Source organism: Protopterus annectens, chromosome 4.part0 (genome assembly GCF_019279795.1).
Source record: "Protopterus annectens isolate FY-2018-M chromosome 4.part0, PAN1.0, whole genome shotgun sequence".
Classification (NCBI taxonomy): Eukaryota; Metazoa; Chordata; order Ceratodontiformes; family Protopteridae; genus Protopterus; species Protopterus annectens.
In genome coordinates, this window is record NC_056733.1 from 1,452,993,938 (window position 1) to 1,453,007,523 (window position 13,586).

Genomic DNA, 13,586 nt, shown 5'->3' on the forward strand with positions numbered 1-13,586 from the left:
GCTGTAAAGAATAATGTTGGGAAGTTCAAGCCAGTCTAGTATCATTAAAGCTACACAATGATGTGTTCTATATGGGGCAGTCTGATGCAAACTTAAGAATTGTATTATAACATGCTTCTAGCTTATATAAGTCAGTTTTCCTAAGATTAGTTAAAATTAGAGAGGCATATAGTCGTGTGGAGACCAGATGGGTTTGTGCTAATGTAGTTTTGGGTATTTTTGGTCAGCAACCTTTTGTGCCTATATAGACTTCAAAGTTTCTTATGGGCTTTTTTTATTCTTAGGGAGACACGTAAGTCAAATTTTAGGTTATTGTCTATTTCTACTCCAAGAAGCTTTGTATGGGTTGTCAGGGAGATGGAAGTATTTTCTTTGGCTATTATGTTAAATGATGGATATGAGATAGATGTCTTGGTAGGTTGGAAGAGTAATAATTTAGTTTTATTTGGGTTCAGGATTAGATGGGCATTGGTTAATCTTGTTTCAACAAAAGTGAAAGATTCCTGTGTTTGAGAATGAAGAGCTGATAGACAAGTGGCAGCACAGATAAGTGTTTAATCATCTGCATACTGTATTATAGAACCATGTGGAGTAGCTGTGTGTAGATTATTAGTAAAGAGACAAAAGGAGAGGGCCTAAGATAGATCCTTTGAGGACATCTAGGTCTAGAAAGATGGCAGATGCAAAGCCGTTGTTATTACTGTGATAGTTTATGGTATTAGTGAAGGATAAGAGAGCAGTAGTGGTAATACATGATGGGTGAAACCCATGCTGAGTGTTAGAGAGAAGGTTATTTGTTAGTAAGAATTTCATGACCTGGAGATGAATACACCTTTTGGGTAGCTTAGAAAGAGGTGAAAGAATAGCAGTTGGATGATAGTTTGTCAGTTCTGTGGAAGGTCCCCCTTTATGAAGTGGGATTACATGGGAGATTTTCCACAGTTAAGGAATCTTGCTTTCAAGAATGGATCTATTTATAAGGATTGATACTGGGAAGGCTACAGATTCTGCTGCAATTTTGAGGTATTCACTGGGTAAGTTATCTACGGCAAGTGTAGTAGGTTTCAGTTTCTGTAGTAGTTTTTTTATAGCAGCTGTAGGAACTGGGGAGAAATAGAATGAGGCATTGCTAGTTGTAGACTTGGCTGGTTTGGTATCAGGAGTAGGGATTTGCTATTTGGAAAGGGCAATTATAGATTCAGTAAAATGTTTGTTAAAAATGGTAGATATGCTATCGGAATTGTTTGTTGGCAATGATTTAGGTAATGTAACAAAGATATTAGTAATACATAGTTTCTAAAGGTGTATAATAATAATTAAGTCCAGTCTGATGCTTTAATGTAAGAGTAGTCAAAGTGATCTGTATAAAAAGCCAGGGAGAGGGATGACAGGTGTTTATTGCCAAGTAGTGTCACATTTGTGAATAGGATAGTGTTTTCTGAAGGCAGGACTTACAGAATTATTTAAAGGTGGTGTGTGATTGTCGAGTATTCTGATTTCTTAAAGGGGAGAAACTCTAAACTCTAGGCAGGAATGTGAGAGGTACCCTATCTCTGATTCTAGTGCAATTGTTTTAATCTGAATGACTTTTGTTGCTAGATGTGATGGTTCTTACTGAGAATTGACAGTTCAATTGTGAGGTTAGGGAAAGGCATTGGTTTATATTGAGTAGGCTGTATGTGAAGAAGAGGTGACTGAGTCTTTAGTTTGTTTTTGTAGAATATCCAACTTAACTTATTAATTATGCTACAAGTGTAATTATTAGTTATTGGAGGTTATACTGAATCAACTACCTAAGCATCTGGCTAGGTCACTTAACCTTCTCTTACATCTTAGACAAAGTAGTAAAAAAGACTGAAAAGAAATGCAGTTTCTATAACAGAGTTAGGAACTGAGCCATTCTTTAAACTTGAATGACATTAGGCAAAAGACTTTTGTTCATATAACATGTAATTTGTACAAATTTGTATAACTCTGGAAACAGGTCGTGCCTTTTGCAGGGATGCAGTTCGGCCATCCATAACAAAATATAACTGCTCTTTATCTGAGAAAGTAAGATGGATAGCAGTTAAGGAGATGAGACAAGTATAGGCCCATCAACTGCTTTTTGAAGGAAGTTGCCTAGTCTGTGGGAACCACTCACCACAAGAATCATCTGCTATGATCAACTTTTTAAAAAACACAGTGTCACTCACACTATCCTTTACACAGCTAACACTTTGTTTTCACTTATTGTCCCTTCCTGAATGTATTAGGCTCTCTCTAGAATTTAAAGAATTTAAGCCCATATGCAGATAGGCCACAGATATGCAGTTTATATGCCATCACAGAATGTCCAGATTTTTGACTCATATTTTTGGTCTGCTCCTCATAAAGTATATGGTTTCTGGCAATGATTGAAGTCACTAAACAATGACATACATGTGAGAATCAGAATTCATATCCTTCAGAAAATGCATGCCAACACAAGCTCTGTTATTTTAGCAAGTTTCTATGATTAGAAGAGCAGACTTTTAATGTTATTTTTATTATTTTAAACTTTGTTCAGATTCCATGCTCTAAGAGGTTGAGAGGTATGTATGCCATATAAGTTCTAATTCAGCTTCTTTTATTTCATTAACAGCTAACTTACACCATACATCCAGTAATATATACTTTGCAAATTGACTACAACTGAGGACACTAGCATATATATGGTTTTATACTAATTTGCATGCTTTGTGATAGATTTAAACTTAGTTTACACCTGAACTGTGTCTCAAGGCAAAAATACTCATCAGGATGCCAAAAAAGGAAAAATATGTTTATAAACATAACACACAAAAACACATTCACTTATGCACACATACACATAGGCACACACACGCAAACGCATATATGCATGCACACACACAAACACAGGTGCATAAATATGCAAGTAAAAAACAACAGATTATTGCAAAAGACAGTAAAAGAAAAATCTCAGTCACAAGTGATCTATCACATGAAAAATATACAGTAACAGCTGTGAAAAAGGTTATGCATAAAAAAAATCTGATTAAATAAAAGAACCTTTGTCATAAGTGAACTCCTCAGTAGATATGCACATATAAAGCATTAAAATGTAAAGAAAATACTAAAACAGCACTTTCATTACATCTTCCAGGAAAAAAATTGTAGAAGGGCTTGCAATCTCTAATACATTGGATAAGGATAATATCAGCAAAGTGATGCTGTATGCTGGCAAGGTAAAGGAATCTGAATGATATTGTATTACACACTGGCACTACGTGGACAGAGAATTAAACAACACAAAATGATTACTATGCTGTCAGCAATACCTTTTGTATGAAAAGGAGGAGAAACACTGGAGAAATATTTAATGTATATCTACAGTCTTGGGTGAAACTGGGGACTAGCTATATAACAACAACCACCAAACTTTCATACTCATATTCATCTTCTTTCAAAGTAATTTAAGAGTACGTCTTTCACAATCCAGAGGTTGAATATGACAAAAAATATAACATTGAAATTACTAAGAAAAGACATTAGAAAGTTTACTTTCTGCTTGTAGCATGCTCACATCTGGCTGAATTTATTTATTTATTGGTTGATTACTTGCTAGATACCCTTGTAAACTAAGTATTCCATTTTAAAACATTTTCAACCAAGTTCTGGCACTATCAAAAAAATAAAGAAATCACATTGTTACAAATACCAAAATCATGCCAGGCACCTAATATTATTTTAAAATATATATATACAATTAATTATTTAATTAAAGAGTTAGCAAACAATAGTAACAGGTTGAAAAAGAGACAGAACAAAACTGCTTAAAAGGCTAAGGCCATACGAAGGTGAGGTTATAGCTTTATGTGACAGAAAACATCATGCACAATTTACAATATCTTACTACAGGCAGAAAAGCAGTACAGGAATCATAGTGTCAAGAATATTGAAGTATGTGTGATTACATAGCTGTCTGTGTATGCTTCCACACACACACACACACACACACACACACATATATATATATATATATATATATATATATATATATATATATATATATATATGGGTCTTTGTTTCTTGATCAAAATTTCACTATCTCGAACAAGAAGCAGAGACCCATTAAAGCGAAAGTGCACTACATCAAAAGTGCACTTTTGCAAAAGCTAGTTCTTTGAACCCCAACAAAAAAAATAAACTACTTTAAACAGTATTTTGCAGTGGGGCAAACCCCCCTGCACCCCTCATGTAGTGGTCTGTGCCCCCCACAACCCCCGACTTAAATGTACTAACTCCAACATTGCATTACAGTGGGTAAAGGATATATTTCCTTAACCCCACTGTAATGTGCTTTGGAGAACCTGCTTTAACGAAAGTGCACTTTCGATTTAGTGCACTTTCACTTATATGGGTTTGATATTATGATTGTTGAGAAAGTGTGTTGTCGACAATCAGAATTTAGATCTATATATATATAACTACAACTGTTTGACTGTAATACAATTAGGCTACTGTAACCACAGATGAAAATTATCAGAAGCAACTGGCAGCCATTTATTTATTTATCTGTATTTATCTATTCATATCTATATCTAATCTAATATATATATATATATATATATATATATATATATATATATATATATATATCTACACACACACACACACACACACACACACACACACACACACACACATGCACACACATTCATTCACCTCTCAATATATACTACATGCACACAGAGAGTATATTTTTGATCAGTGGGCTACAATGAGCCATCACTTATTAGCTAATGATTCAATAGGCAAGACAACACCACTCTTAAGAAAATGGACAAAGAGCTGAATAGTTCCAGCTACAAAGGTTGCTGAGGTATGTTGATGTGCTTAAAGATAATGGAATCACTGACTTTGGAGCTGATATCATGTTGATATCATGTACCTCCTTTCTAACTTAGGGTTTGAAGACAAGAAGAGGGTTCTGTTTCAAGTAGTGGACCATACAAATTAAGAAACAAATAACTAGGTCAGCCCTTTAAGCAAAACATAATTAGCTGGCATGTTAGTGTTTTGCAGTCATGTTTCAGTTACTGGACTTGTCATTTGAATCAGCACAACAGAAGATGCAAAGGGATTTATCACAGCTGCCTGAAGCTGCTTTCAAAAGAGGGAGAACTTACATCAGCTGTGGCAAAGAATTCTGACCCCTATAACCTTACACCAAGGAGGGTAGAAACATCTGCAGAATCTCTTACAGAACATCTAGCATGGGTTTAGTAGTCTGTTGGTTTTGGTGTAAATCACCTCTTTGGTAATATCTCCTATCCACAATAGAGGTGGTCTTCTCAAGCCCACCATTCCCAGTCAAGTGGAGTTTGATTGTCTTTCTCTTACAATCCAATGAGCATGAGAATGTTTTGGACAGAATGACAATCAAACCCAGTTTACAAACCATTCTGATGGGGCTGAAAATTGTATTATAAATGTTCTGCTTGTCCTTAGAGAAATTGCCAGCATGTTAGAATACTGGTTCAACTACAAAACTGAAGCTCAATTGCATGCCTACATACAAATGATAGATGGAAACAGCCCGAGCTTAATACTGTTGCTAATATTAAACCATTGCTGAGGAAGAAACAGTCTGCTGTTAAATACTCATCATATTAATACACGTACATTTTAGTTGCACTTTTGCCAAGTCTGTATTTTAATGTTAAAGTTGTTGACTGTCTGTGGAAAATGCATTTTAATGTCTGTTTGGTCATATCAGTTCACTGCTGTATAAACTCTGGTGTTCAATTAACATTGTTTTATGCATCTGATGAAATGTTTGCAACATGAAAGCGTATGCTGTATTTCTTGGTAAAAGTTTTTAGTTGGTCTGGAATTTATTTTATACTTTTCTCCTTGACTTTTTGGTTTTTAAGCATGGATTTAACTGATTGAGATGCAAGCTGGTATTTGTTTAGCACCCAGAATGACCTGAGTTGGATTAGTAGCTTGAGCATGTGAGGACTCATCATGCGGAGCTGGGAATGGTTATTGCTAATTTGTTCACCTCTGAATGAGGGGCTGTGATTGGTCCATGGAGAAGACTACTATAACTGTACTTGCCAAAGCAGCATATAGCACTACAGACTGGGGAAAGGATTTGCGGAGACAAACATGAGTCTGATGTGGAAGTCATACCCACTACAGGAACTTTAGGACTTAAAACATGAAATCAACAATGTCCTCTATACATAATAGCATCACTATTGGTTTTCAAGTCTCACCCCAAGGAGAATGAATGGGCTCTATGACTATCAGCAACTGGGTAATAAAGAAATTAATATACTGTCTGTGGGTTGGTTTGATGGCCATAAGTGGAAGTCAGCACCAAAATAATATGAAGTTATAAACAAAGGTAAGGAAAATGGGCAATTCCATACCAAGCCCATAATTTTCCAGTGATTACCGCTGCAAGAGTTGCAGTTCAATGTTATTTCAGAATTAAAATTGGCAGAAAGGGCAGGTTGTGCCTTCACACCTTATATAAGGTGTAGAATCACATGACAACATTCAGGAAATTGAGGGAGTAATCAGATTTTGTTTGGATTACGTGGAAAAAAGTATTCAGGACAGCTAAGAGGTGTACTATAGAGTTAATGATTGTGACTTACCAAATACAGTTATCCTTTGGTATACAGCAGTAAGTGTTGTTGAAAGCAAGATACCTTGACTTAGTGAAAAGCTACTGTGGAGGCGAGAGATGTGGAGTGCATTCTGTTAAGTAGATATACAACTGTAAATCTAAAGCAATGTGTTTAGGGACAGTGTTTTAAAACATTCAAGATGTGCTGCTAAATTTTAAAAGGATTGTATTGTCCCAGATAGTTATCAATGGAGATTAATAGTCAAAAACAGATTTGTTATAAATAAGTGATGTAACAGAAATATAAATATGATGCTGGAAAACTCTCAAAATGAAAGTATATCAGTGCAGATGATAAGCTGATATTAGGGACAAATCAGAAAATGTCATAGAGTCATGAAACTCTGCAAAAGGAATAAAAAGACCATTTTGTGACATGGTCTGCTTGTCACGACATTACCACTAATAACAGGATCAGTCACCCACAACAGTCACATTAACCCATCTCTGCCACTGGAATCTCAGTTTCTGATATTTGGGTTACTTTTGGTGGAAGAATGTAGGTGTGCATAGTGTTGTAACATTCTTTGCTTGACTTGAGTTCTATCCTGCATGTAGTCTTAAACTCACTTTTGCAAACCCCAACTTTCCTGTTCTTTATGCAGCAACAGTCATCATGTTTTGCAATTATACTTACCTGTGTCTTGGATCATAAGACGACCTCCCAGAAAATTGAAAGTTCCATAGGCCATGTTGGTGGTGTCTCGAGGTAAAGATCGACAGTAACTTTGTGTAGAAAGTCTTGTCATGAAGTCAGCTGCATCTGTCTGCAGTTTACCATTATGCAAAGTGTGACGGCTGCTCCCTAGAGGGTCCAACAGATGCCCGTTTGTTAGGTGAAACTTATTGGCAATATCCTGTCGTGGCCGCAAGGAACCTTGGTAAGTCATTGTGGTTGTGCTCAGGTCAGGACGGATTGTAAGTAAGTGTGGATTATCTAATGAAGCAAAAAATGATGAACTTTATTAAAAACTGCAGGGTAACTGTCAAGCTTTACTAAAACATAGTTTTCTGTTATTTATATTCCTCCAGCTTTTATCTTTCCCATTCACAAACAGAATCAACTAGAAATTCAGAAATGTTTACATTCTCTGATTCAAAGGACTAGGCAAACTATCTCAAAAGCAAATGATAAAGCTAAAGAATGCATAAATGCTTCATAACCCATGCGGTTACTCTAGAGAACATACAAATAAATCATTCCGACAAGATGGCTTAGAAGAATCCTCAGCCACTGAATGCAACTAACTTCAAAGAGACACACTTTCAGGGTACATGTTTCATGGTATACAGGTACACAGACATAACGAAAGGAGAATGAAAAATAAAATCTGCAGCCGGATGATATCTTCAGTTTTGTTGAAAGCAATTCTCTCTGTACCCCCATCCCATATAATTAAGCATTCTGATTCCAAGATGACCAAGTCTGTGGTATAAGAAGTATTTAATTTTTCTGAAAATATCAAGCGTTAATTTTAACCTGTGATTAAGCTCTCCAGCAAAAATATATAATTTTGAAATATAATGGCCAGTTTTTGGAAAGTAAATCAATATATCCTTTGAATTTTATATAATTTCTATCTCAAAAACAGAATTTTGTAAAAAAAGGAATGGCTCTCCCCTAGTCAAACTGAGCATGAATAACCTAACATGAGGAGCATTGTATCCCAGCAATGTGAAGCTGTGGTGAGACCAGCACTAGTAGAGGTGAGGCAGTAGTCGGTCAGGCAAATCCCCTCTTTTCATCATTCTTAATAAAGCTAATTCTTTCTCTTCGGTAAGTACTGCTTAATTTGCTGCTGTCTAACCTAACTTCAGAATATATCCCTAAATACTTCACCCATAAATCATCAGGGTCTACTTATTAATTTCTCAAGTGTTTGGCAGTGCCCTGTATAAACCCAGACACCTTGAGTTGACATTTTTCTTGTAAAAAAACCTTTGAAATTTCACCAATACCTACTTGCACACAGGGCAACTAGTTTTTCCCTAGAGTTGTAAACCAGATACTCCTGAAATTACTTTATATTCTAACTGCAACCATCTAATCAACAAAAAAAGGGTCTGTTTCTATGGATATGAAGTTGCCCAGTATCTCTGTAACCAGCTTAGTGGATGTGGGCATCCAGAGGAAATGTAGAAATTGCCTCATGTTTACTGACAACCAGCTAATTTTGAAACAAACTGATAAGGTAGGTGAGGAATATATTTACACAATATCACTACTGATGTCAATCAGGTTGTCTATGGTAAACATGCTTCACCTATCACACACAGCTCAAAGCAGACACTTATACCCACATAGACTGAGCCACTTATATGTTACCTCCTCAAACCACAAAGATCTCCTGGATGAAGCAGGCATAACAAACACCCTCCATACCATCAGCAGCCCCAAATGCACTCTTTCAAAACAACAGCCACATGTCATGGAGCCTCTACTTCTAAGTTGATAAGGCAAGGCAGCACAAAATCCAACATTCTAGTCATTGGAGACTCCATTGTGAGAAACACTGGTATCCCTCTCAACAGTCTGAGTAAGAAGAAAGTCATGGTAAGGTTGCTTATCGGGGGCCAGGATCTGCCACCATTATGCTATGAGTCAGGTCATTTGACCACAAGCACCAATGTGACTCAGTCATAGCTACGTGGGTGTAAATGACCTGAGACATACCTCCCTAGACTATATAAAGAGAGACAGGAAGCTCTCAGAATTTGTGTCCCCAACTGATATGAACCTAGCACTGAGCAGCATTTTACCTTATCCAAGGATGATGCCACAATATCAACAGAAGAAGATTTATTTTAATAATTGGCTTAGTTTCCAGTGTTATTCTAAGGGGGTGCTATATTTGTCAACAGACCATGCCACTTTGCCAGGGATGGTCTGCATATATCCCCTCTAGGCTTTTCAATATTAGCTAAAACACTGTCCTTCAATGCAATGCCACACTGAAAGTACTTCTGACATTGCAAATCAAAAACAAGAACAACTAAAGGTGTTGCTGCTCAATGTTAGGAGTCTAAACAAAAAACTCCACTCCCTATGAGTTCTCCTCACCCTAGAGAATTCTGACATCTATGTGAGCAATTAAGACAGAGACCACACCAGACGTCCAAGGTTATAATGTCTTCCACACATTTAGACCAGCTACTACACCAACAGGGACTAAAGGTGGAGGTGTCTCAATTTACGTGAAAAATAAATATACCTCAAGGCTGGTCAAACAGGCCAATGCACTTGAGCTTCTCCATGTTCAAATTACTATAGGCAAAATCCCATACCACTTCCTTGCAAGCTGTAGGTCCCCCTCTATGACTCAGAAAACACATAACATGTACTTAAACTTATTGGAAACAGTCACTATCCAACCCAATACCATATTCATGGGAGACTTTAATTACCCCACTAATAACTGGGAATTATATACAATACCAAACGTGCAGGCACACTGTTTCCTGGATTTTGTAAACATAAACACCCTGGGCCCGATTCTCAATCCTAAACCAGGGGTGCAAACATACTGGATCTGGTCCTCACTAATATGGGAGAGTGCTGCACACCCCTTAGTGTAATGTCTCCCCTGGTAATGACAGTCCATAAAATGGTCTCCTTCAAAGTAAAAATAAAACCTAGAACCCCAGCTAACTCTAGAATCTTCAGGAACTACAATAAGGCTAACCTCCGACTATTATATAATAACCTGGGATATTTTCTAGCCTCCAAAAACCCTGAGAACACTGCTGCCTATGCAGAACTATTCACAGAAACCCTGGAAAAGCATGTTAATAGCCGCAACGAGGCAACTGTACCCACCAGGAAAATTTCAGAACTAACTCAAACAAACAAGTCACCTTGGTGGACTTACAACATCAATAGGCTGTATAAATGAACGAAGAAAATCATGGCAAAAATTAGGAGATGTAGCACCCAGCAGGATAAAAGCACTCTCATCAAACTACACAAACAACTCAGAGAATAATTAAAGTCTACCAAAGCCACATTTGATGTAAATGTACCCTCCCAGGACAAGGTCAGCCATAAAGCATTCTTTAGCTATATCAGCAACCTCAAAGATAATACACAGTTGTGTGTGAAGCTCATTGTTAATGGACCCACCTATACTGAGCTAGAAGATATAACAAATCTATTGGCTAACAAATTCAGCTACATCTTTATCCCCGTCTCTCCACCTTAACCTGCCCTCAGGAAATACCATCAAATATAACTCCCTCTGCTATCAGTGGGGAACAGATCCTCAATGCTCTCTCTCTAAGACCAAGAACACTGCATCGATGGACCTAGACAAAATGCCAGGATGCCTTTTAAATAGCATGAAATATGACCTATCAGGGCCTCTGGGATTGCAATTTAGCTGTAGCCTCCAAATAGGCCATGCCTCCTAAATAGAGAACAGCGACAGTCATCCTTCTGTACAAAGGAAACTATAGACCCATAAGTTTCACTAGTCTTATATGCAAAGCCATGGAAAGAATTACCATGGAAATGACAAATAATGACACAGGAAACCTACAGACACTGGACCAAATCCAATTTGAATGTGCCAAGGGCAGGCTCTGCCTACTCAACCTGGTGGGCTTCTTTGAGAAGGTCATCAAAGCAATGGATGAAGGCAAAATGTTTCATACTGCTTACCTTGACCTGGCCAAGGGATTTGATACAATATCCTACTTTAGCATTGTTGACAAACTCAGGATAAACCCTTATGTTACCTGGTGGATGGCAAGTTGGCTCAGAGACAGGACCCAAGCGGAGCCCCTCAGGGGTTGGTCCTGGGACTACTCCTTTTTTATCATTTACTTCTTTATAGTCAAGGCTAACATCAATGGTCTCTGGCTGACTAAATTTGCAGATAACTGCAAATTAAAAGCAGTTATAGACTCCACCACTGATAAAAATGCTCTGCAAGAAGGGCTGACAATGAACTAAAACTAAATGCCAAGAAATTAATAATAGTATCCTTCAGGAACTCATCTATCCCTGTAACTACCACATTGATAAAACAACCCTAAGAGTTGACCCAGTGGCCAGGGACTTGGGGATACACACAGAGAGTATTCTAGCTTTGACCATCACGTGTCTACAGTAGTGAGGAAATCATTCCATATTGTGCATCTAGGTACAAGGAGGTCATTGTTCCACTGTATTTGGCATTCAATAGACCTATCACTGAGTACAATTCCCCCTTTGTATGTACCTAAGCAGGCACATCTGACAAGTGGAACACACGCAGAGGTTCCCCAGTAAAAGAATACAGGGAATAAGTAACATGTTCTATGCAGACTGCCTTAAGGCTCTATCCCTGTATCCTGTTTCCTACAGGCTACTCAGGGAAGATCTATGCCTGGCATGCAAGGCATTATCAGACCCCACCTTGATGGACCTCCTACATATCTGCAAAACAAACAGCACTAGAATTACCCATTCTAAAGACTTAAACCTTGTCTGTGATATAAATAGGATGTGTGGAGAGATAGGAATGTATCCAAGAGACTATCCCTTCTCTGGAACAGGACCCCCATCCATGTGAAGCAAAGTTCTTCCCTAACACAATTCAAGTGTAACTTGGGCAATTGGAGAGGGAACAGAAAATTCATCCCTGGTTTGGCATCTATGCCCCTGATGGACACAGGCATCCTGTAAATGGTTTATCCCCTAGGCCATTGCTTATAAATGTTTCATCCCCAACCCCTTGATTACACTGATCTAGAGTACCAAAACATGTTAGAGATTTGGGATGCATGGCTAGGGTTAAAAAGGCCCTTGTGGTCATTAGCCTAGTACACATCTATGAACATATGAACCTATTGTTCCAGCACCATAACTAAAACTTGAAAGTTGATTTATTAAATAATAAATGTAACGTCAGCCTTTATATAGATAAACAATTATGGTTTTACATATAGTGTTGGAGTTATCTTCATATGATATCATTCATATAGTCCTGGTGATCAGTCCACTGGAATGGATATTATTTCCTTTAAACATTGTTCTCTTCCTACCTTGCATTTATGTGCTTGTTTAGAAATTATTCATCTTTGATATCTCCCTGAAGAAGACATATGAAGATTTTTCAAATTGGTGAGCACATTCTGAGCACATTTTATCCTTTCCATGACCTGTGTCTATTCAATGGCATAACACAAATGACTTAAGAAGCCTGCCCTACTATCTAATGTCCTGTATCTACACAGCTGAGATGTAATTTTCAAGTAAGTGACATGGCACTAAAAGTCAGTAAGATGCCACTCTCTTTTGGTCTAGCTCACACAACTGTAAAAGTCTTGGCTTCCCTAAGTTTTACTCAAATAAGTTTAGTAGACATCTTTTCAAAATTGTGGTCAGAAGTTGCAGTTTTTGTGGATATTAATTTTACAATTAAATTTTTCTTAATAATACTCAATTCTGGTAAGACATTTTCTGGAATATGTTATTACTGACTTCATGGTTTCAAATTAAACCTTATCAATATCCCAAAGGCATGCTGTAGGTGCATTGGACACTCTAAATTGGCCCTAGGCATGAGTGCATGCATGTATGTGCCTTCTGTGGAAGGTTGGGAGCTGGGCTGGCAACTCGACACTGTAAAACTCCACTGCAAGTCATGAGCGGACAGGTGATCCGCTGTGGTGACCCCTAACCCTAAAAGAAGCGACCCCTAAAAGCCAAAAGAAGAAGAAGCAGAATGGCAAAAGGGGGCTTTGCACCAGAAATGACCTTTCACTTTGATATCACTGCAGAATTATGTTTTCCATGAGTTAAAATTCATATCATTTATCTAAAATGGTTTAAATAAACAATAACTAAAACAATAACTGACACTAGTAAACGTGTAGTGCCACAATTCAATCTAATATAGATTATAATGTAGTGCAACAA

The 13,586-nt window shown here is 37.4% G+C and overlaps 1 protein-coding gene across 1 annotated transcript in view; it reads right to left on the reverse strand.

The window, feature by feature from the left end:
* UNC5A (unc-5 netrin receptor A) overlaps positions 1-13,586 on the reverse strand; it is a 1,914,539-nt gene that overhangs the window by 843,155 nt on the left and 1,057,798 nt on the right. The window contains exon 8 of the mRNA XM_044069905.1: positions 7,323-7,622. Coding sequence (XP_043925840.1) covers positions 7,323-7,622 — 300 coding nt within the window. The remainder of the gene's footprint in view (positions 1-7,322; positions 7,623-13,586) is intronic.